This window comes from Aethalodelphis obliquidens, unplaced genomic scaffold, assembly GCF_003676395.1.
Source record: "Aethalodelphis obliquidens isolate GAN/ISIS:26980383/991018 unplaced genomic scaffold, ASM367639v1 scaffold48, whole genome shotgun sequence".
NCBI classification, from domain to species: domain Eukaryota; kingdom Metazoa; phylum Chordata; class Mammalia; order Artiodactyla; family Delphinidae; genus Aethalodelphis; species Aethalodelphis obliquidens.
Genome location: NW_020837992.1, coordinates 14,858,682 through 14,883,337, shown reverse-complemented (window position 1 = coordinate 14,883,337; position 24,656 = coordinate 14,858,682). Strand labels below are relative to the sequence as shown.

Here is a 24,656-nt window from a genome sequence, read left to right as displayed (position 1 = left end):
TTAATAATCGTTAAAATCGCTCTGGTATCCAGAACCACTGTCAGCTATAATCACATTGGAGCAATGAACCTGAGCACAGCATTCACTTGAGCTGTAAATCATAAACTCACCAACCCCCAGAGCAGAGGCAGAGTGAAGAAGTCAGTGAGTACTGTAATAGGGTCCATATATTGTTTTAAAGAAAGTCTTAAAAAATAATTAGGCTTTCAGATCACCATACTTTTGTAGCAAAAATGTCCATATGGGACTGAGAAGTGAGAGAACCGACAATGTCAATTTTTGCTTCTGTTTTCTGTCACTTTTTAGCAATAGTGGCATAATTGTTTAGCTCTGGAAGGGCAGGCCTGGGGAAGGGTGATAGGCACCCAGGATTGGAGAGGAGCTGGCACAGTGGGATGTGGAAGGCCGTAGGAAGAAGCGGGCTCTCAGCTTTGGTAGATAAGGAAGCACAGATAAGGAAGCACAGATTTCAGATAACCCTCTTGGCCTTTCCTCGTCTACCTGAGTGCAAAGAGTTAGTGCTTCTCTTTAAACATTAATGTTACAAAGCCAAATTAACATAGCCACAATTCTGTGAAAATTGTGAAAAGCCATTATAGAATGGAAAGGGAAGCTTTGTTCTGAATCAGACGGATCTGTTTTCAAATTTGTGTTCTGCTACGTGACCTTGGGCGATTCACTTAACTTCTCAGAGCTTCAGTGACTGGGGGATTCACACTTTCCTCACCGAGCTCTCAATGTAATGCCCTTGTGCATATCTGTCTTCTAACACTTATCCTATCATTTTGAAATATATCTCTTTCTCTTCACATAATTGTGGACTTCCCAGTGGTTCAGGTTAAGAACTCCCAGCAGGTAGGCCGATTAAAGGAGGACATGTGCTTATTTATCTTTATTCCTCCTTGCCTCATACACACCTGGCACACTGATTAGGCTAAATAAGTAAAATGTTAGGGACTTGCACATCCCTCCTGTGCATAGTGTGGTGCTGGTAACTTAATTTAGGTTAAACAACATAACTGTCATGTCCCTGGAAGTTTGCCATCTTGTTGCAGTTAAGTCACATTGGCCCACTGACCTCCTCAATGGGGAAGCCAGGGATGCTAAATCGTATATTTGCACAATAGCTATTCACACGAAGAGGTCTGAATCCGAGACACACTCTCATTCAGTTTCCACTTTGGTTTATTGGAAATAGCAAGGTCAAGCTGTGGCAATGAAAAAAAAATGGAGAAAGTGGAAAGTCCTGTAAAAGTTAGAGGAGGGGAAAATAAAAGAAAGAGAAAAGAAACTGCAACCTAGTTGGAATGAAACAGTGACAGAATGACATAATCCTATTTCCCCTCAGATGCCACACTGGATTTCATACTGACTCTGAAGCTAAAACCCAAACCTAACTAAGTATTCAAGCCCACATTCCATCCGCCCCTCGTTTGCTGGTATCAAAGTTGAGACATGTCACAAACTTGGCTATCGCATACTGTATGTGTGTGGAAAAGGGGCAGATAACGTGGGCCGTTTAGACTACAGCCACATCTGTCAAAACTCTAACCCTTAACCTTAGTGAAAACATAATCTAGGATCAAACACAGAAACCCTGCAGATGTACACAAGCCATTTAATGCAGCCTTTGAAAAGACTGTGACGGATGGCTGCTGCTTTCTGAAGGCCTAATGAGAAATCCAGGCTTGGCCCTGCTAGGAATATTTGCAATCTTAAACAAAAAGTAGGTTCTAAGTCAGTAACTATTTCATATATCCCAGCACGGTCCTCCCTCCAGGCTGAGCTGAAAACATTCCTGACTCTGTTGCTATGCAAAGCAGTTTTCCAATATGCTTTGGAAACCTGTTTGAGATTTGAGAGTAGAATTTGGTTTTCAGTGGCCTCCTTTTGGCTTAAGATCTTTTGGTTCAATCCAAAATAATGTGAGGGTTCTATCCTTCATGGACTATGGAGGGTAAATTCAAAAGCTTCCTCTTATCTAATATACACATGAATGCAAGATGCATCCTCTATGATACACCCTCATAGAGCTTGATGTGAAAGACAAGAAAGGAATAGAAGAAATAAAAGAAGTTGGAGTGTCTTTATAAAGTTCACGAAAAGACTTTGAAACAATCGGAAATATTGAAAATCATTCAAAAATAACGATTGCATCTTTTCCAATACACGTGGAACATGACCACCGTAACTGCATTTACTGATGAAAATGTCATTGTGCTACAGCGTGCCAGCCTTTGGGAAGGTTGTGTCCAATTCCGTAAGATATGGTTTTGACCTTCTGTTGTGTTCGCTGTGGGTGCACAGGTCACCTGGGGATAAGCCCACAAGGTCTATGCAAGTGTCAGAGTTGGGAAGCAGCATCTCTAGTGGTTTCTCCTTCTTGTTTTATTGTCTCTTAGTGTTCCTGTGTTCATTGGGGTCATTGAGTTTTTGACCACATGGGTTAGGTCCGTCATGTTACATCACGGGTGCAGGCCAAAGAAGCTGAGAAGAAAGTAAAAAATGTGAACCAGTGGTAAAAGTCATCCTGACACAAGGTACACAGATCCCTCCCTCCCCCATGCTGGATGAATATTGGGCCCCTTCTTTTGGCCTTAGCACCACGTATGGGCGTTTGTTTCTATTTCAGAGGTCAAGATCAAGGAAGGAACAACACAGTTAGATGGAAATGAAGATGCTACTCTGAATATAAAGCTTCCTGCACTTAGTCTGGCAAACTGGTGTCTGGGGTATTCAGCAGGAGTAACTGGATTTAATCACTACTATGTGAAATTAATCAGAGTGGGGCAAGGTGTTATCTGATCTAACGAAAGAGGAATTGTAATTAAGACTACATAGGCTTCCCTGGTGGCGCAGTGGTTGAGAGTCCGCCTGCCGATGCAGGGGACGTGGGTTCGTGCCCCCGTCCGGGAAGATCCCACATGCCGCGGAGCGGCTGGGCCCGTGAGCCGTGGCGCTGAGCCTGCACGTCCGGATCCTGTGCTCCGCAACGGGAGAGGCCACAACAGTGAGAGGCCCGTGTACCGCAAAAAAAAAAAAAAAGAATACATGTTATATGCAAAACTCATGGTGTCCTTGCTGCTTAGAGACTGAGAAAGAGGAAAAGGATTGATCTAGTGCCAGCTCACTGTAGACGCCTCTCCCAGAAGTGTTTTCTTGAAAGAGATTTCCCCGCCTTGGGACCTGCCATTATCCTATGGCCTAGTAAAAGTGACTGTAATTAAATAGATTAGACTTCTGTTTTTGGTAAAGTAAAAGATTGAGAACAGACTGCTCTTTAACCTGAGATGTGGGAGGGCCAATCTATTTGGAAGTTAAATGATTTTGTGCATTAACTGATAAACCCAACAGATTTCCTTCCCTGAACCTAACATTTAAAAAATTTCACATTCCTCCCATGAGAAGCCCTCTTCTGAATCTTTTCAAGAGCTCAGATTCCTGGGAATTCCGATTTTTCAGCATTTACATGGTGTCATGTTGTAAGTGGAGCATTGACTGTTAAAGGGTAGTAGCAGTGTAGTGTAGTACAGTGGTGAGGGCACAGCTCCGGGGTCAGGATGGCTTGAGAGAAACTCCAGGACCGGTTCCTTCACCTCTCTTGATCTGAGCTTCTCCTGAGGCTGTTCTGAGGAGGAATTGAGGCTTGCACAGTGCAGGTCCAGTGCCTGGCACGGTGAGTGCTGAATTCACTGGGGTGGAGGTGAGGGGCATGTTATCCCTATTGATGTTGTTATTGTTGGGACTTAAAAGATGGCTCTGACCTGAATCAGCTCAACTGTCTTCAACTGGAAGATAAAAATTAGCCTGGGACTAGTGAACTGGGTGATGCTCCCCTAGTGGTTTTCGTATTTTGCCCTCATCCAGCCAGTTAAAGCTGGAGTCCACAGAACTGTGAAATATTGAGCCTGGGACAGTCATGTGATCTACAGTTTCATCTCATTTTAAGTTTTCAAACAACATAATCGCTAAGCTTTTTATTATAATAAAGATGCAGGCCATAAAGTAGTCAGTCCCTTAGAATTCTCTCTCTCTTAGAACACTGAAGGATTCTTCGTGATCTCAGCCTCTGTTCTGTTTAGGTGTCCTCTCCCTCCCCCGCGTCTGCCTTTGCAGATTTGTTTCCAGACTGGCCGCTCTGAATGGAGACCAGGAAGGGAGCCCAGCTGTTTTCCTTGTGTTGGCTCTCTGTTTCAAGCAGGAATTGCTGAGCAAAGAGCAGCATTTCTCCAGGGAGGTTCACAAGGGTAGTACAAACTCAGTCTGGATTTTTCTTTCTTTTCTTTTTTTTTGAATTATTATGAAAAACTTCTGCCAAATACTATCAGTGAGGGGGGAAAAGTGCACAAAGTCTGAAGTGCAGTTGGACCAGCCTTTAAAAAAGTATCAACTTGAATGAAGAAGGAATGGAATGCCTTGCACTTCTTTAATTTTCTACTTTTAACGGGAGACAGTTGCTTTCAGAGAAAGTCACTTCTAACTCCACAGACTATTGTGCAACTTTGCTCAGTGTTCAGTGAGACAGTACATAATTAAAATTCCTTTGGAAATGGTTGCCCGGTGATTGACATTTGTTCCAAAATACATCGTAATGGTAAATGTGTTATCTTGGACTCCAGTGAATTTTTTTTTTAATGGAAAGAAAATAAAATGAAGATTAAAAAAAAAGTGATTGAGCTTTTTAAAAAAATTGAAGCAGTATAATAAATTTATGTCCAGTCTTGCTCTCAAAGAGCTGGCAGTCCAGCGGGGGAGACCAGAGCTGAGGAAAGCAAAAGAAAGCAACATGCAGAATATAAGTGAATTGCCTTATACAGACTAGAATGCTGTTGAGATTCCAAAGGGGAAGAGGTAATGAAGATCTGTTTACCTTCTAATACATGGACACATGCTGTCACTTCAAACACAAATAACTTTAATATTGCTGTAAGATGACTTGACATGCCCCCTTTCCCAGACCTAGAAATCTCTCTCGGTGTCATGGCTTCCTGGAGTTCTTTCTGTCTGATTATCTGTCTGTGTACCAGTCTCCATTTCCCACCAGGAATCCTTGCTTCCAGACAGCTGCTTCTTTCTCTCTTTTCAGATGGAATACACTGGTGAGACCACCGTGACGCACTCCCACAATTGGGGAGGCTATATCTTAATACCTTCTTGGATCCCCCAATTTGTAAGCACTGCAATAGCAATCATGATTAGAGAAATCTACCACCCAACCACCCTTAGATTTGGATGCTAAGGATTGGTGAGCACCCCTAAACACCAACTTTACAAAGCCTCAGCCAACTTACAATTGACTACATGACCGAAAATTTGGGACTGTTCCTGAATAGTCAAAACTCAGAGGTTATATCTATCAATTCCAAGGGGCTATTCATGCTGTTCGTTTGGCTTCCGAATAGTGAATGCATGCATAATATGGGAATAAATACAATATGTGAGTGACCCACAGAAATCACAACCTTTTTGCTGTTTTGTTTAGTAGTGTAGATCCCTCAGCTCTACTGGAAACAAATTTAATGCATATTTTGCTTTCTACATTTGAGGGGAGATGAGTGTTTTATCCCTGTAAGGGGTCTCAGCAGCCTTGTAGTTTATCTATTTATTTTAAAGAGGGGGAAACTGAGGCTGAAAAGTGAAATGGTTTGCTCAAGGCTTACCTAGAGAAATTATTATGGACACATGATTTGAACCCAGGTCTCCTGACTGGAATTTCACTGCTCTTTGTATGATGCTATTCTAAACCTTTGAGTAAAACTAAGATGCAAAGACTCGTCTTGATAGATAGACTTTTTAGGTGGAAGAGTTGTAGATAATAGGAGATAGAGATAAACAAACCTGTCTTATCTGGACAGGACCTCAGCTCATTAGGAAGAAGAATGAGTCAGAGAGAAGGTAGGAGGAAAGAAATGGCAGCAAGACAAGTGATCCTAGAAGAGACCGGGACAGGGCAATGCCAGGCTTTTTCAAGATTAGAAGAAATCTGAGTTGAGTTAAAAAAATCAAAGGATTTCTTTAGGCAGAAGCAAGAGTTTATGTGTCTAAAGGGAATAAAGCAGAAATACTGTATCATTAATACGAATGATGGAATCTGCAAGGGCTGAAGAAAAGCGTGGACCTAATAGATAAAGACAAGAAACACCACAACACTCCCGTAACATTCTGAAAATTAAACACTTTTTTTCCTTCCAAAAATATGTAAAGAGGAGAGGTAGGAGAAAAAAGATAATGATTTAGAGGGATGTCTCATGTATTATTTACTATCATAGAAGGAAAGTCAAATTTAATAAAGTACCGATTGATTTATCAAAGTCCAGCATGGGGATTAATAAAATAAATACAGAGTTCAGTGAAATTGTGCCCTAGCACTTACTTTTAAAACCATGTTTCAAAATTATTATTCATGGGCATTATGGATAATATTTATCAAATCGTAGGAACAGACACTAGTAATGGCAAATTTTCATGTTCTTAGATTGTCACTTAATACTTACGTTTTTAAGATTAGCCCCTGAGAAGTTGATTATTTACTTTTGATACTTAATGATCATTTAGGATATGAAGCTCTCAAACATGTTTTTTGTCATCACCATAGAAAATGTTATGACCTCCAATCAACGATCATTTTTGAAGTAATGGGAGAAATGTTATTACGTATTTTATATCATAAGCAAAATGTAGTAAATATTTTAAAAAGAAAATGCACATCTTAAAAACACAAACTTTAAAGAAATTAAAAATTTTAAGGAAATACATACTTTCACATTGATAATAATCATATAATTTTTTGATTACTTATATAATCATAAATTATTATTTTCACAAATTTCTAACAGCTATCAATTTCTCATAAGACAGCTAGGATTTATAAATATTGACTAGAATGGTCTTTGGATTTAACCTAACTTAAAAAACAAAATAAAGCAAAACCTTTCAGCTTTGGTGGGAATGTTAGGGCTCTAGGACTTGAGTGCAGTAACCTCAAAAACCTTTACATGGCTTTTCTCGTCTGCAAATTGTTTCTCAGTGTCAATTGAAAGCATCTTTCTTCTATTTCACCAGACTTGTCTTCCCTGTTCTTATCTGACTTCTCTGTTTCAGACAGTAGAGACAATGTATAATCACAACTCTTTTACAATTAGAAAAAAACCAAAAACCAAAAAACAGCTCTCAAGCGACTTCTTTTTAAATTTTTGAGCAAAACTTTGTTTCTGTGTTCTCTGATCAGATATTTGCCTTTATAGACATACATTTCCTTTCTACACCCCACCTCCAACTTAAGGATGTCCTCATCATTCTGTGGTTAAAAAAAATTCTGCTTTGGTTATCAGGTGTTTTAGGATGACAGTTCTTCAAAACTGATTTCCCAATTATAAGGGCTATGATATTTTAGACTAATTATTAAGTAGAGTTGAAGGCTTTGCCTTTTAGGTTTACAGTGATTACTTATCTTTTGAGTGGGCTCATATGTGCATGGAAGTCGGCTTGTAAGCCTTGACCGTGTGCTTTAAGAAACAATGCAGTAGTTCAGCTTTAAGGCATGCAGCCTCTCAGAGGTAGAAGAAGGTCGACATATGCCTCATGTTTTAATTCTACCAAAAAAATGGCTCCACTATATAGACTTCTAGTTCATTTTAGGAAAATAAGAAACCTATAATGCCTGGGCCAGCAGCAGGACTGGCTATATAATTTTGGGGCCCAGAGCAAAATGAAAATGCAGGGTGCCCTTGTTGAAATATTAGGAATTTTAAGACAGTGACAGCAGAGCATTCTACCATGCTTAGGGCCCTTCTTAGCAAAGGCCATGTGTGATTGTGCAGGTCACACCCATAAAGCCTGCCCTGGTCAGAAGTTAAGATGAGAGTAAAGAGGAAAAGGAATGATCCATTTTTTTAATGAAATTTCCCTCCCTCTATCTATCTCACTCTTACCTATGATTCATCAGATGTGACCATCTCCCAAGGGGCACTGTTATGCCAGTTACCTAAGACGGTGACACTTTAACTCTAGTCCATGGGGGGAGCGGCACGAGAGGGAGGTCTCATTCCACCAGTGATGAGATAAAGGGTAGGCGTTGAAAGCCTTCTGAACTGACTTAGGAGAGAGAGCGTGAACTTGGGAACCCTACAACTTTCTAGCAGTTACTTAATCTCTCTGAGTCAACTTTTTCATCGCTGTAAAACTGTGACATTTACCGTGAAGCATTATCATATGGACTTGACATAATGTGGAAAATACCTAGCACAGTGACTGGGATGCAATGGGAGCTCAATAATATTATGCATATGGCCTTTTCGTGTGTGTGAGTGAGGAAATGTACTGAATATGGGTGAAAAGGCCTCAAGTCTCAGGTAGGGTAGAGGATCTCAAAATGCTTGAAGAGCCTCATAAGAGCTGGCTGCCTCTCTGCATCCATCCTAAGTTCCCAAGTACTTTGGAACGGTTTAAAGCTCGGAATTGCATCGTCTCCCAAACAGGGTAAGGAACAATCTGTAGGAAGTCAATACACAGTAGAGTTCAGTCTCTAACACTGAAAATTTGCCAACCTTCACCCACACCGTGGAGATGAGAAAGCAGCTGTGGGCAGACAGTAGAGGAAGACCCAAGGGGTCACTGGGCTGTATTACACTTACAGATGTTCCATTGTTCACCCTGAGATGCTGCAGTTTGTCTATTTTATCCAGCTACGTCTCCATGATATACAGAGGATACAGCCAAAACCATTTTATGTAGTTTTTCCACTTTGTTTTGATTTATTATTTGTGGTTTACAGTATTATCTCCAATAACAACAATGGAATTTCCTTCCCTACTAATTTGGCCTGTTTCCATTTTGCCTGTTTATTTTAATTTCCTTTTTTTGGACTGAAACCTCCACATGACTCTCCTCTGTTTATTTCCTTGCATGTATGTGTCAGCATCATTTATGTCCACTCAGGAGAACTTTGTTCATTAATTATAAAGGTTCTGTTTCCTGGTTCCTAGGAGAGTGTATTGAGTGCTCCATGCTTCTAAGTACTTCACAATGGTTTTGGTTAACAGTTTCCTCATCATTGCTCTCTGCCAGCAGACTCCTTGCTCTCCATGGCTTACAGGTGGAGCATGTGAGGCAGAGAAGTAACTTGGCTGCAGAAGACCCTTCTCTCGAATCTTCTGACCTATCACCCCTGCCCAGCTTATCAACACCGATTTCCATTTACTTTTATTTGGGCAGTAGGTTATGTGAGCATAAGACCTGCTTTTTGCAGACATGCTCAGTTCCTTGAAGACATTTCCAAGAAAACTACTCTGTTGTTAACTAATGAGCAATTGCTGCTTGCAGAATTAGCTGTCTGGGGGTGCAGGATGAATGTTAGACTTGACCCTTTCTTATGAAGAGCTTACAGCCCACTAAGTCGAAAAAAGTTGAAGTGAAGGAATAATTCGGCTTTTAATCTGTTATTTGAATATATTAGATTTGCTGCCTTATTTTTACTGGAGTCTCATGATTACTGAATTAACTAATCCATCAAACATTCATTTAGTACTTACTCTGTACATGACGTCATCTCTAGTGTTAAGATGCTTGAAAGACCAGAAAGTAGAAATAAAGTTGAAAACAAATAATTATAATAAAGTGTTTTAGGTGACATGATAGAGATCTGTCCAGAGTATATATAGAGACTAACAAAGGAGGAGGGGCCTTTATTCTCTTGGCGTGGTGGGTGAAGGAGAGGTGACACAAACAAAGGCTTAAAGTTCCTAGATGTATCTGAGATCCATAAGCACTTTCTTTTTTTTAAAAAAATAAATTTATTTATTTTTGGCTGCGTTGGGTCTTCACTGCTGCACGTGGGCTCTCCCTAGTTGCGGTGAGCAGGGGCCACTCCTCATTGCGGTATGCAGGCCTCTCACTGCGGTGGCCTCTCCCGTTGCAGAGCACGGGCTCTAGGTGCACGGGCTTCAGTAGTTGTGGCACGTGGGCTCAGTAGTTGTGGCTCGCGGGCTGTAGAGTGCAGGCTCAGTAGTTGTGGCGCATGGGCTCAGTTGCTCCGTGGAATGTGGGATCTTCCCGGACCAGGGCTCGAACCTGTGTCCCCTGCATTGGCAGGCAGATTCCCAACCACTGTGCCACCAGGGAAGCCCCATAAGCACTTTCAAAGGACTGAAACAGAATAACAGAGGAGGCAGCCGGGCACGGTGGGAGAAGAGAGGCAGAGGAGGCCTTGGATGCTGTGTTAAGGAGTTTGGATTTCATTCTCCTGGCAAAGTTTTTGGTAGGTAGAACATCATTATCAGAATTGCTTTTTAGAAAAATTACCCTGAGACGGATAGACCCGGGGGACGTGAATGGAGGTAAGGAGATTCCTTAGGGCAGTATGGTGCTGGGCAGGCATGACGTGATTCTGAACAAGCCAATGGCAGGTAGATTGATGTCAAGGAAGTAGACTTTATAGAATTGTTATCAATTTTTAGATACTGTCTCTGCAGCAACTGCTGATGAAATGGAGACTCAGGAAAGTAACACAGCCAATAAATATTGAAGAGAACCTTCCTCTGTGCTTCCACTACAGTTTGGAAACATGATTACTGAGGTGTTCCACACATTATGCTGTAATACACTGTGTTGTGATTCCTTGTTTATGGCACTTTATGCCCTGAGACAGTAAGCTTTTTAAGGTGAAGGACCAAACTAACAAATAATTTTGTATGCCTTGCATGGAGCCTCGAATAAATACGTGTTTAATAGATGTTTGAAGAGTAAAACTCCTGACACCAGAGCCAGTGCTTCTTCCTCATGCACTGCATGGCATGGAAATACGAAAACATCGCTCAGGCTTGTCTTACATCCACCCATTTCCATTTCTCCTACTGAGGGACCAGAGCAAAGTGACAAGCAGATAGAACAGGCAGAGGATGCTTTTTACTTTGCCTTACAATTTTTATCACTTCATCCATTATCAGAATGCATCCCTGCCTCCAGATTCCTGCATTAAAATACCAATCATGAATATCTAAAACATAAAAAGTAGCCATAAAAGTTGGTGCCTGTTGTGATACTGTTGTTGATGGTCTCATTATCCACAAATCAAGCGTGATCATTTGCTTTCCTATCTCTTTTTATGTTACTCAGTGTTTTAACCTGGATCTCACTTTATTCTTCCAAACAGATCCGTAATGCCTCCTGCCTGGCTCTTTCAAGATGGAGGGGAAGCCCGTGGGAGAGCCTGCTCATGTGGTGTCTAAACTCAAACTTTCCACCAGGGTAGAAAGCGCAGGACACTGGCTGGTGGAAGATCACGCTCGGATATGGGAAGTTTTAAAGACAGAGGAGGTAAGACAACTCTTAAGTGACACAGTTGACGCAGTGATGTATTTTCTTAGACTTGAAATTATCATTCTTAGTGTAGCCATTATCATAGGCCAGCGTGGCAATTTTTTATTCTGGGGCCATAGGCACAACCACAGCTGGAGAATAAGAAGTCAGGGGTGTGTCCCTTGGACATTAATAATACTCCACAGTGATTCAGCCAAGGGAGTTAGCCCCGACCGATAGGGCTTAAAATATACAAGTAGACATTGTCCTTGTAGAATCCTACCAAACCTAAATGGGAAATCAAATCGTGGTGAAAAAGTTGATTCCTAAGGATCAACTAACACATGTGGAATTATATAAATTCATTCCTTGACAGCACGAGGCTAAGTATCGTTAGGTCTCTCCAGTTGCGAGCAACAGAAATTGACTCTGACTAATTTAAAGAAAATGGGAAATTATTGGAGGATATTGGGAGGCTCACAGAATCGATGGGAAGTTTGGAAACAGGACAGGAACCAAGTCAGCAGGAACTACTCAGAGCCCTACCCCTGGTATAAATTCCAAACTGGTCTCTACCCTCTCCTCATTCTCACATTTCTCTGCTCAAGATGCAAAGCCATGGGAGTGAGGGGGTCACTGCCAAGCTTAGTCACATGTCTTTCTGTTGGTTATTCTGTAAAGAGAAAAGGAATCTCATGAGAAATCATTGTACTAAGTCCTCAGAGCACTTGTGTTTGGTGTCCAAATCTCTAATACCTGCATGTTGTGACAATTCCAATCTCAGAAACTAACATAACAACTACAGTCTTAAACGTGTGAAATCCAGCCAAAGAAATTGTAAACACTTTCTATGGAAATACTTGCACAACTGATTTTTTTTTAAGCAATAAAACTCTGCAGAGAGCTCTTGAAGTCTTTGTATCTTACCTAACAGGGCCAAGACTAGGATCAGATAAGGGAGGTGCTGAGGGTACAAAATTTAAGGAGGCACTCACTCTTAGGTTTGTGTCCTGCACTTGCACAAACTTGAAAGTTAATGAGTCCTGATGTTTTGCATGCTAGATGACTTGTTTGCCTCACCCTAGTCCTGGCACCCAATTTTATTCCCCTCCCTCCTTACCCAAAGGTAATCACTATCTTGAATTTGACGTCTATCATCCTTATGCATATTTCAATATGTATACTGCATACGTGTTATCTGTATCTCCAATATATAGTATTGATTTACGTCTGTTAAGTTTTACATAAGCTTTATACTGTATATCTACTTCTATACCTTGCTTTTTTTACTTAACATTTTGTTTCTATCTGTTTTCCATGATGATACATGTAGTTCTAGTTTATTCATTTTAACTGCTTTTTATACTCTATTGATTAATAAGGTCAAATTTATCCATTTTCTTGTTGATTAACTTTGTTTTTTTCAATACAAGGCAGTGTTATACATGTTTCTAGCGTAGACACCTAGAAGTGGCATGCTGGATTATAAAGTATGAAAGCCTTCAGTTTTACTAGTTATTAGCAGATTTGTCTCCAAGATGGGGACATGAGTTTATATCCACTAGCAGCCTATGAGAATTTTCCCTACTCTACATTCTCCCAGTTATTGATATCATCAGACCTTTAAATATTGGTTAATCTGATTATTTTGAAATGGGGCTTTCTTGTTTTAACATGAATTTTTTCCATATGGATAATCAATTATCCTCATACCATTTTTGAATGTCCGTCATTTCTTCTTTAGCTTGTAATGCTATATTTCGTGTATCATGTTTCTTTACATACTCTCTCTGCTGATGTGGTACTCCTTCAACTATTCTAGCTTTGAAGGAAACCTGGATATCTGGTAGGGCATGTCCCTCCACTGAGTTATTGCTCTTCAAAATTGTCTTGGCTGTTTTTGGAACTTAGATTTTCAATATGAATTTAGGATGACCTTATTAAGTACTGCAAATATGAAGAAACAACAAAGTCTGCTGGGAATTTGATACGGATTGCAATAAGTTTGTTGATTAATTTGGGGGAGTATCAACATATTTATGATTCAGTGAATATCTTATCTCATTGTTGACTTTAAAAGGCATGCTTCAATATTTCACCCTCAATATTTCACCAATATTTTATCCTATACCATTTTGCTGTAAGATTTTTATAACGAAGGTTAAGGAAGCTCCTTCTATTCCTTTTCCTTTTGTGCCAAATGTTAATTTATTTACATTATAATATTTGATACCTACAAAATAATATACATGTAACTTATAGTGTATAATATTAAAACAAACACTTGTGAGCTCAGAACCAACTTAAGAACTAGAATTTTACTGATTTGTTGAATCCGTATGTGTAATCCTTCACATCCTTTCCCCTGGATTCCTTTCCTTACAAAGGTAACCATGTTCTTGAAATCTGTTTTTAATCAATCATTCTTTGGCTTTTAAACGGTATTATTACATACATATGTATTCCCCCAAAATATTGTTTAGTCATATAAGCTATTTATATAGTCATATATATGTGTGATATAGATCTGATTTCTTTGGTGACTTATTTCTTTCACTCAACCTGTTTCTAAGATTTTCAAGACTTACAACATTAATACATGTAGTAGTAATTCATTAATTTTTAGTGTTGAATAATATGCCATTATGTGGTGATACCATGACTTATTTATTCATAGTTATGTTGATGAACATTTCAATTATTTAGTTTTTTTTTCATTATGAACAATGGTACTGTGAACATGCTTATACATGTCTTATGCCCCTGTATAAGAATGTCCCTAATTTCTAGGTTAATACCTGTTATGTGCAAGTTCCATCTTGCAAGTTATTGCCACATTGTTTTCCAAAGTGGTACCAGTTTACACTCCCACCAGCAGTGCATAAATTTCCCCCTATTCCATATCCTTGCCAAGTTTTGGAATTGTCAGATTTCTTAATTTTTCCAGTCTAGTTTGTATAAAATACAATCTCATTCTTTCCTCATTTCCTTCTTGCATCTCAACCCCATCTCCAATAATTTTTCTTTTTCTTTTAGAGTTTACTTTTCTGAGGGTCTAACTTTAGCAAAAGTCTTTCTTTGTGTGTTTTATTATTATTATTATTTGGTTTGAAGATGTCTTTATTTTAAGTGCAGTTTTAGAATGATAGTTTAGATGGATATAGAATTTCAGGTTACTTTATCTCAGTACATTGAAAATATTCCATTGTCTTCTGCTTTCCATTGTTTCCATTGTAAACTAGCTGAAAGTCTAAGTTTTATTTCTTTGAATATACAGATCTTCCTTGACTTACAATGGGGTTACATCCTGATAATCCCATCATAAGTTGAAAGTATCATAAGTCAAAAATGCATTTAATACACCTAATCTACCAAACATTACAGTTTACCCTAGCCTACCTTAAATTGTGCTCAGAAAACTTGCCTTAGCCTAAAATCATCTAAATGCAAAGCTTATTTTATAATAAAGTGTTGAATATCTCATGTAATTTACTGAATACTGTACTGAAAGTGAAAAACAGAATGGTTTTATGAGTACAGAATGGTTGTAAGTGTATTGATTGTTTACCTTTGTGATTGCGTGGCTGACTGAGGGCTGTGGTTTCCTGCCATTGCCCAGCATCATGAGAAAGTATTGTATTGCCTATTGCTAGCCTGGGGAAAGATCAAAATTCAAAATTTGAAGTATGATTTCTACTGAGTGCGTATCACTTTTGCACCTTTGTAAAGTTGAAAAAATGTAAGTTGAACCATTGTAAGTGGGGGGCCATCTGTGATGTCTTTTCTCTCTAATTGCTTAGGTATTCTCTACATCTTTGCTGTTTTGCAGTTTTACTCTTCTGTGTTTAGGTGTGGGTTTCTTTTGTTTAACCTCTTAGAAGTCATAGGGCTTCCCAAATATATGGATTGGTGTCTTTCATCAGTGTGGAAACATCTCTGTAATTTTCTTCTCTAATAATTGCTTTTGCTTCATTTTCCTTCTGCAACTCCAAGATTTATGCTCATTTTTCTTACACTTTGCTCATGTCCCTTAACCTCTCTTTCAGAGTTACTATCTTTTTTCCTCTCTGTACTGTATTCTGATTAATTTTAAATCTATCCTCCAATTCACTAATTCTCTCTTCAGTTGTATCTAATTTGCCCTTTAATCATTGAGTTTTAAATTTCAGTTATTCTAATTTTTACTTCTAGAAGTTCAGTTTTGTTCTCTTGAAATCTTCCAGTCATTACTTTAGTTTCTTGCTTCCTGTTCATATTTTTATTTCTAAAGACTATATGTCAAGACATTTGAAGAGTATGAGATTTTACACTGTTTGCAAATTAGCTGAAAGAAGACACGAGACTTGTCTCAGAGACAAAAGACTTTATTAGTCACAGAAGAAGCAGTAGCCAGAGTGTCAGCGTGTTTGTTTTGGTTCCCTATGTCCCAGTTCCTACAGGAATGACACAGATAGGCCTAGATAGCTGCTTGCACAGGAGAGGATCACTGACCTTGGGGAACTTGCCAGTTTATAGTAGACAGTAAGAAAGCCTACACTTTCTCCTAGTGAGACATTACTTTATCCTTGAAGGATACTCACTGCAAACACAGACCTGAAAAATGGTCCAGGTAAAGATCAGCTAGGGCCTTGGTTTTCTTGTTTTGTTTTGTTTTTTTGTTTTTGTTTTTGTTTTTTTGTATACAAAGCAAGACATGCAGGAACAAGAGAGACTCATGGAGGAGTGTTTCTGAACAACATTAAGTATAATGGTTTTATATTCTAAATTGGCAATTCTGATAGCTGTGAGTCTTATTCAACTATCTGTTTTTTCTTTTGGCTCTTGCACTTGGTGTTTTTGTTCTTTGTGTGTTTTATGATTTTTGAAAGTGGGTTCATTTTTCTTGGAATGAAAGGAGTTTTCTCTGGAGAGAAATTGCATTTACTTCTGGGAGCACTATCAACTGGAAGGCACTTTAAAATAAATTCTTAGCTTGAGGTTTTTCAGACCACTCAATGTGAATATAGGCTGGAAACCTATAGATATATATGCTTGTGGTAATTAATTCTAGGGGGAAATGACTCCCCTCTCCCTCCCCCTATCCAGCACCATATTTCAAGATAAGCAATTTTCCTTGTGTTGTCATGGAGGGCATGTGGTTTAATGCAATAAGAGTTTATTTCTCAATCACATAATAACCCAATGTAGGTGTTTCTGATGAGAATGAAGCTTTTCTCCATATGATGATTCAGGGTCACAGATTACTTTATTCTTGCAGCTCCACCATCCTCTGGGGCCTAGGAATCTTCTAAGTTCAGATAGCAATTAGCAAAAAATGAGATTGAAGAAGACACACCCAGTTCTTAACTTTCTTGGACCAGAGTGACATACATCACATCACTTTACATTCTATCATCACTGAGAACTAATCCCACTGTCCTATGTGTATATGAGGGAGGTGAGGTGGGGAAATATAATCTCTGGCTGGGCAACCACTTCCTAGTGATGACTCAGTACTCTGGAAAGGGAAGCACAAATTGAATTTTGGCGGGCAGTTAACTAAGTGTCTAGCAAAAAACAAAGCTTAAGTTTACCTGGTTAAGCCAATGCCCTCAAAATGGAGGCTGACTTCAGTGCTTATCTCTGTAGGTTCTTCTTTCATATAGGTTTGGCTTTTAAGAGTTCTTAATTTTTTGTCAGCCTATCAATATATTGAAAAAGGCATTTTAGTTTTATTTTATCAAGCATTTTTTAGTTGTTCTTAGGGGGAGAGTTAATTACAGTATTCAGTCCACAATACTGCTGGACATGTGAGTCCTACACTCTTTCGTGAGTTAAAGTGTGTCTTAAAAATATATGCTTTTTAAACTTATTTTTAAAAAAGTATTTCACTTTATCAGAAAATATCATCTAGATAATGTTGAATCTTTATTATTTTTGGCCACATTTAGTTAAGTACCTTCTTACACAGTATTTATAACTGACTTCTTAGAATCATTTATAAATTTTATGTAGGCACAAATCAGTTTGTCAAATATATTTGAATTTAAAATATTCTTTCTTTTTTTTTTAACATCTTTATTGGAGTATAATTGCTTTACAATGGTGTGTTAGTTTCTGCTTCATAACAAAGTGAATCAGTTATACATATACATATGTTCCCATATCTCTTCCCTCTTGCGTCTCCCTCCCTCCCACCCTCCCTATCCCACCCCTCCAGGCGGTCACAAAGCACCGAGTTGATCTCCCTGTGCTATGTGGCTGCTTCCCACTAGCTATCTACCTTATGTTTGGTAGTGTACATATGTCCATGACTCTCTCTTGCTTTGTCACAGCTTACCCTTCCCGCTCCCCATATCCTCAAGTCCATCTTTAATGTATTGATTAATTTTAACTATTCTAAATGTACCATTAAATATAAATATTTAATTGTTGTTAAATTATAAATAATACCCGCATATAGCAGAAAATAATGAAGTTTTTGATGAATGATCAAGCATGAAAAATAAATGTCTTTATAAAATCTCCATATCTTTTTTTTTCAATTTTTATTGGAGTATAGTTGATTTACAATGTTGTGTTAGTTTCAGGTATACAGCAAAGTGAATCAATTATACATATATATATATATATATATATATATATATCTCCACTCTTTTAAAGATTCTTTTCCCATATAGATCATTACAGAGTATTGAGTAGAGTTCCCTGTGTTATACAGTAGGTCCTTATTAGTTATCTATTTTATATATAGTAGTATGTATATGTCAATCCCAATCCCCCAATTTATTCCTTCCCCCCAGTAACCATATGTTTGTTTTCTACATCTGTGGCTCTATTTCTGTTTTGTAAATAAGTGCATTTGTACCATTTTTATAAAATCTCGGTATCTTTTATTTTTTTAAATGAGCAAGGGAGCAGTGAGGAGGTTGGACATATTTTTGTGGAGATGAAAATGTTCTGTCCTTTGATTGTTATGGTGGTTACATGAATATACATATTTTTCAAAACTAACTGAACTATGTACTTAAAATTGATACATTTTATTATATGTCAATTATGCCTCAATAAAGTTGATCTTAAAAAATGGGCAATAGGTTGGGGGAACAGCGTTAAATAAATCAATAATTGCAATGCAGTGTGATGAGTGCTGTAATAAATACATCAACAGGTATTTTCAGAGCCTACAGCAGGGAGCTGTAGTCCAGCATAGGTGTGAGTAAGCTTATGTAGGTGTGGGTATCAGGGAAAGAAAGCTTCCCAGAGAGGTAAGACTTGAGTTCATTCTTAAAAGAAAAGTAGAAGTTAGCCCAGAAAATGGGGGTTTTAGAAGGGGAACCAGAGCAAATATTCCTGGAAGAGGGAAAATTGTACAAAAGGGCAGTATTAGAGAGGACATCCTGCAGTTTGGAGCATCTGTAGCAGAAGAGACGTGGCAAGAGATGAAGCTGCTGAGAAGGACCAAATAACGAAAAGTCTTCTATGCTTCACTTGGCTATTCAGGAATTGTCCTGTGGACCTTGGGGAGTCAGTAAAGGGTTTCAGGCAGGGGTAGTGACATGGTCAGATTTGTTTTTTAGAAATGCTGCTCTGTCAGACATGTGAAGGGGGGCCTAGAACACTTCAAAACCGCTCTTGGCCACTTCGGTGTCCTTCTTCTCTGTCCATGCTATGCTAGGGATTATTTGGGGTTGTTCTTTTTTTCATGATGGGGGTTCTCTCTTTCCAGCTAGGCTGTCGGTCCTTGAGACCGTGTCCATTAGATTTAATTCTACTTCGCTTAGAAACCCTAACGCACTGGCATACTGCTGGACACAAGTTGAAATAAATACCTGATGGTTGATGGATGAATCATTTTCATAGTGATTCTGTAATCATGTAATCATGATTTCATAGTAATATGTTGTTTCTCTAAATTTTAACATCAACCAAAATGCTGCCATCTCTGGGTACAAAGGTGATTCATTTGATTCACCATCGTATAGCACTAAGTGGTGGTGTTTTTTTGTTGTTGTTGGTGTTGTTACTGATAGAAATTGCATCAACTCATTCATTATGCACTGGACTTATCTGTGCTCAGTGTCTTACATTTGTGAGAAGGCCGCCAAGATAAGCAATATTCTCTGTGGCTGTGAAACAGAGATGTTCTCTGTGTGAAATTAAACTAGTGAACGCCTGTATGGAGACTATCTCTCTCAATCCAGTTCTGGAATGTGGGCCCACATTGTAACATCACATTCTTGGAGGAGGAAATAGTATGTGTTCATCATGCATACTTTGGAGATTAAATCATACTCATCTGAGGGATGGGAAGAGAGAGAATTAAAAAGAAAAGGAAAAACTGGATGACAATTTGGACAAGCAATGGGCGTGCATTGTATTCATCTCTGAAGAGTCAGCTCTTTGCTGAACTTAAAGGCTATGGTTCGATGACAGCGCTAGGCTTCTTCTTTGTGATTCTGAATGACTCCTTCTCTCTGCCACAAATTTTAACATGAGGCAAAGGGATAGAAATTTCCTGCCTAGGACCTTATTAATATATAAACATGCTTTGAAGTATTTTTACTGAGATGAGTAAAGTAGGCATTATCATCAATAGTGAGAAATGGAATATTGAGACCGAATAATATTCAATGGGGGTCTGTAAGGGAGGGAAAATATCATTTATTGAGCACCTCCTCTGTGTCAAGAACTGTCCTTGGCACTTTTATATTCATCAGTATATTTAATTGTCACAGCCATAGGGACATTTTTGATAAGGATTTTGAAGATTAAAAGTTAAGGCACATGCTCAAAGATACATAGCTGGTAAGTGGCAGAGTAAGATTCAAACTCAAGCTTGTCTCTCTTCATTTATACTCTTACCTCCTCATGAAGCTGTCTACCAAAATTGTTTAAATCGACCTGATTCTACATTTGGTTTCCCTGCCCAGACTTCAGCTTAATCCTGGCCAGGGCAGCATCCGCAGCACAATAAATGGTATCAGTCTTGCTCTCCTAGGGCTTGGCTCAGCAGTGTGTCATGGGAGTAAACACCAACGTGCCCACTGAGTCATAACTCTCCTTCATTCCTCAAAGTGTTGTCCAAGTACGTGACTGGGTTTCCATCTCAGTTTTCCCATGTAGTATCCAGGTATCTCATGGAGACTGCACCCTGCCCTTAACTCCATCCCATTTAAATGGGGCCCTAAACCTCTGCTAAGCTCTTCATAGCTCTTTTCTCTGCATAACTGAATACTGCTCCGCATACTTGAAGCTATTGACTGGAGTCCAATTGTGTGAACAGTCTGATTGTTTGGAACCTGGGTATTTTCACCCATTCCCTGAACTCCTGTTGCTTCCTTGGACATTAAAGCCTGCCAGAATCATAACAGAGTTTTCCTATGCCCTTGAGATACTGCTCACCACACAGTCTGCTATCACCACGGGGCACAGACCTACCATCAGGGAAGTCTCTCTAGCTCCAATCTACCCACCTTGTATCTTCATATTTTTACCCCTTGGCTCTTGCTGCCAGAGTCCCAAGTAGCCCCATGTAAGACCATTTGAGTTATGGCATGAGGTTTCCAATAAGCTTCATAGTCTAAACTAAAGGGGGATACCCCTGATATCAAACGTTTCATATTGGTTACTTTTCAGTGTTGGTGTTAGAAGGTGCTCGAGTACCACCTCTTCAAGGAAGACATCCTTGACCCCTCTGGTCAGGGTTAGTGACCCTACCGTGTGGTCCTACCTCTGCTTATCTATCTCTTAAGACTCATCACATGAATGGTACTTGTATGTTTATGTATTGCTGTCTCTCAAACTAGAATGTAAGCTTCTCAAGGGCAGGGCCTCTGTCATATTCATCTGTATATGCCAATATTATGCACAGTGTTTGGCACTTAGTAGGTGCTTAAGAAGTATTTACCAAATACAGAAAATATATAGAGGAATTAAGAGCGTGGACTCTGGAGCTAGACTTGCTGTGTGACCTTGTTAAATTTCTTAATCTCTCTGTATTTCAGTTTCCTCATCTGTAAAACGTGTATACTAATAGGTTGTGAGAATTAACTGAGTGATATTATGCAAAATGCTTAGAACAGTGGTCCTACATAACAAGCAATAGATGCAGACTTTTATTATTATTGAATGAATCAGTGAGGGGGGAAGAGTACAAAATGTTACGCCATACTGGCCTACTAATTTTACAATAGTTGCTTCTGACCCATGCCGTCTAAGCTCAAGATTGCCCCCATGTTCTGGAAGGCCTCACACTCCAGGATCCTTTTTTTTTTTTTTTTTCCCCCCCCCCCGGTACGCGGGCCTCTCACTGCTGTGGCCCCTCCCGCTGCGGAGCATAGGCTCCGGACACGCAGGCTCAGCGGCCATGGCTCACGGGCCCAGCCACTCCGTGGCACGTGGGATCCTCCCGGACTGGGGCACAAACCCTTGTCCCCTGCATCGGCAGGCGGACTCCCAACCACTGCGCCACCAGGGAAGCCCGGGGATCCTTTTTATGTTTTTAAATTACTACAGGATTTGAACTGGAGACACAGCTGCCTGACTCCAGTGAGACTGCCACCACCACGGTTCCTATGGGTGATCTTTCCAGGAGGAAGACAACCCCAACTAAACGGCACTGTGTTGAGATATACAGATAATTCCGGGGAGTGGCCCACCCGTGGGTGAGGAGGGATGACACTTGAGCCAGCAGTGTGCTCCTCAAGGGCCTCTTCCTGAAAAGGAGTAGGCAGGCTGGGTTCTAAACCTTGTGTTATCCTAGCTGCTGACTCAGTTGCTCAGGTGACCATTTGAGTGCGAAAAGGCCAAGCCCTTTTAGGAGGGTAAAATTGTTATGTAGAGAGCTTTCTCCTGTAGAACTCTCTTAGACATTTGCAACCAATTTAGCCTGTTCTGTTTGCCTCCCAGTCCTAGAATGCACCGCGCCTTCACGGTATCAGACATGAACATTTCTTTGCATTTTGCTACAGAGAGTAAAGGAAACTCCAGGTGAATTTAGGAAGGGAGGGAGGGAGGGAGGAAGGAAGGAAGGGAGGAAGGAAGGAAGGAAGGGAGGGAGGAAGGAAGGAAGGAAGGAAGGAAGGAAGGAAGGAAGGAAGGAAGAAAAAGACCATTTTCTTGAGGGCCTGGAAATCATTCCTTCATGGGGCTTGCATTCATGTGGGTCTTAGGTCTCCAAGAAAAAGTTTGCAAAGCAGTTCTGTTTCAGCTCATTGTTTTCCAAAATGTGTTCGTTGTAAACCTCAGGGTCTCTTTTTATTCCCTTGAAAACTCCATGGTGTCAGGACAAGCTTGGCATGAGGCAATAAAGAGGCAAATGATGGGAGGAGAGGAGCTTACGCACTGAAATAGTGCCCATGAAAGGGAAAGAAGTGTCTTTTGTCCTTTAGGCTTATCTCTCCTTCGAGGGGACAAATATGAGAAAGAAATGACATTATTTAAATTTGCCCTTGGATTACAAATGTTGGGTATTTGGGAGAGATTCAATTCCTTCCCACAGCAGTGAGTAGCTAGTTCAAAGGCCCACTCTCTTTCAGGGGCCCAGAAGAGGAAATAGTTGAAAACTTTCACTATAAACTCTTCTCTTATGACCTGGCATCTGAGAAATGTACCTACTTTACTTGATGAAAAACCTGGGTCTAGGAATCTGAGGAAACTTTATAAAATTTTTTTTTTTTTTTTGGCCGCACCGTGCAGCCTGTGGGATCTTAGTTCCCCAAACAGGGATTGAACCCAGATCCTCAACAGTGAGAGCACGGAGTTCTAACCACTGGACCGCTAGGGAATTCCCCAGGAAACTTTATAGATGGAGGACATTTCAGAAAGGTAGAGATTTAGGGGTGGTCACTGGTAGGAAAGGGTTAGCATTCTTTAAAAAATTGCACTCTGATATCAGGATATTGGTAGCCCCAGTGCATTTGCACATCATGCTGTCATCTCTGTTTAGGGTACCCTTCCTTCCACTTTGCCTAGCTAATTCCTATTCATCCTTCAGACCCTGGCAATTTCCCCTGTTCTCCACAGACTATGTTGTATGCCCTTGTCATTTTTTTCTTAACTTTTTTTTAAGTACCCTGTGTTTCCTTTATATACATTTATCACATTATATGGCAATCACTTATTTTATATTCTTTTCCAGTATACTATGAGCTCCTAACATGAGGAACTGTGTCTACTTTATTCAAAGTTACATCACTACCTGTTGAGACATTTGTTGAATGAATGAATGAATGAATGAACAAAGGAATGGACGGATAAACAACTATCTCATGTGTTAATGCTTACTCTGAGAACACCCAAGTGACAGAATTTCTAGGGGTTAGTGGTGTTTTCTCTGACGTCATAAAAGGACAGACCCAAGGCCCAGAACCATATGATTTATTCCGTGGCGTGTACTTGCCAATAATAGGAACCATTAGAATTTTACTGGATTTCCGAGAAATCAACACCATTTTTGTATAGAAAAAAATACAGTGACAATAAAAACATATAGCCTGATGAAAAGAGTCCTCAGTAAGCCAAATAACCTCTCCACCCACTCTTGTTTACCCTTATGGTCAAACCATGCTTACAAACTAACTTGTTGCTTCAGAACATTCATTTTAAGTAGGATGGATGCAATACAAGGACAAATCTGAATTGTTTCAAAGTAAAAATGTTGATCAAGGAACTAAGAATGGCAAAAAGACTTGAAACACTAAGATGGAAGAATCATGCTCTATCAATCAAGGTAGGAGAAGTTATTTTTAAGGAATCATGGAGGGTGGTAGACATGGGAAAGCAAGAAAGAGCCAGGATTTCAAATGGGAGTCCAGAAGTATTATAACTTACTAAGAGAAGTCCAAACTGCTGACAGCACTGTCACAAAAAAGTGAGTGATTCCCAAACACTCAGGACTTACTGGAAGAAATATAGCCAGCCCTTTGATACAAAGTATACACACAGGGACAGGCAGTTTCTCTGGGGGCAGGGAACAAGGTGTCATCCATTTTCTGAAGGGAGACAGGGAACACAAGAAAGAAAGTGCAGGGGCTTAACCGTACGCTACGTGAACTATAGGGCCACACACATGCCGACCGTTAAACAACCGTAAGAATTTGAACTGAGAGCCTAGAAGATATACTAAGAAAGCCAAATTATTTATCCCTGGGTTTCATATGCTTAACTGTTAAGACAAAAGTATAGGACACTGCAGAAATCATAAGTGACAACCAAGTTTTAAATATGACTCTTAAATATCTAGCCACCTTGTAAAGTCCTTTCATACCAAAACTACAACATTATAGTCCTTGTAGGACCAGGATAAACTTTCAGGGGCCATCTAATGTGAATGTAGCTTGTCATTTTTCATCCTTAACCCGTGTGAAGTGGGGGTGGGA

General features: G+C 39.6%; 1 protein-coding gene across 1 annotated transcript in view; it reads left to right on the top strand.

Moving 5' to 3' along the window:
• The window catches only part of RGL1 (ral guanine nucleotide dissociation stimulator like 1), a 280,022-nt gene that overhangs the window by 91,792 nt on the left and 163,574 nt on the right, over positions 1-24,656 (top strand). The window contains exon 2 of the mRNA XM_027083044.1: positions 11,150-11,313. Coding sequence (XP_026938845.1) covers positions 11,182-11,313 — 132 coding nt within the window. The 5' untranslated portion in view covers positions 11,150-11,181. The remainder of the gene's footprint in view (positions 1-11,149; positions 11,314-24,656) is intronic.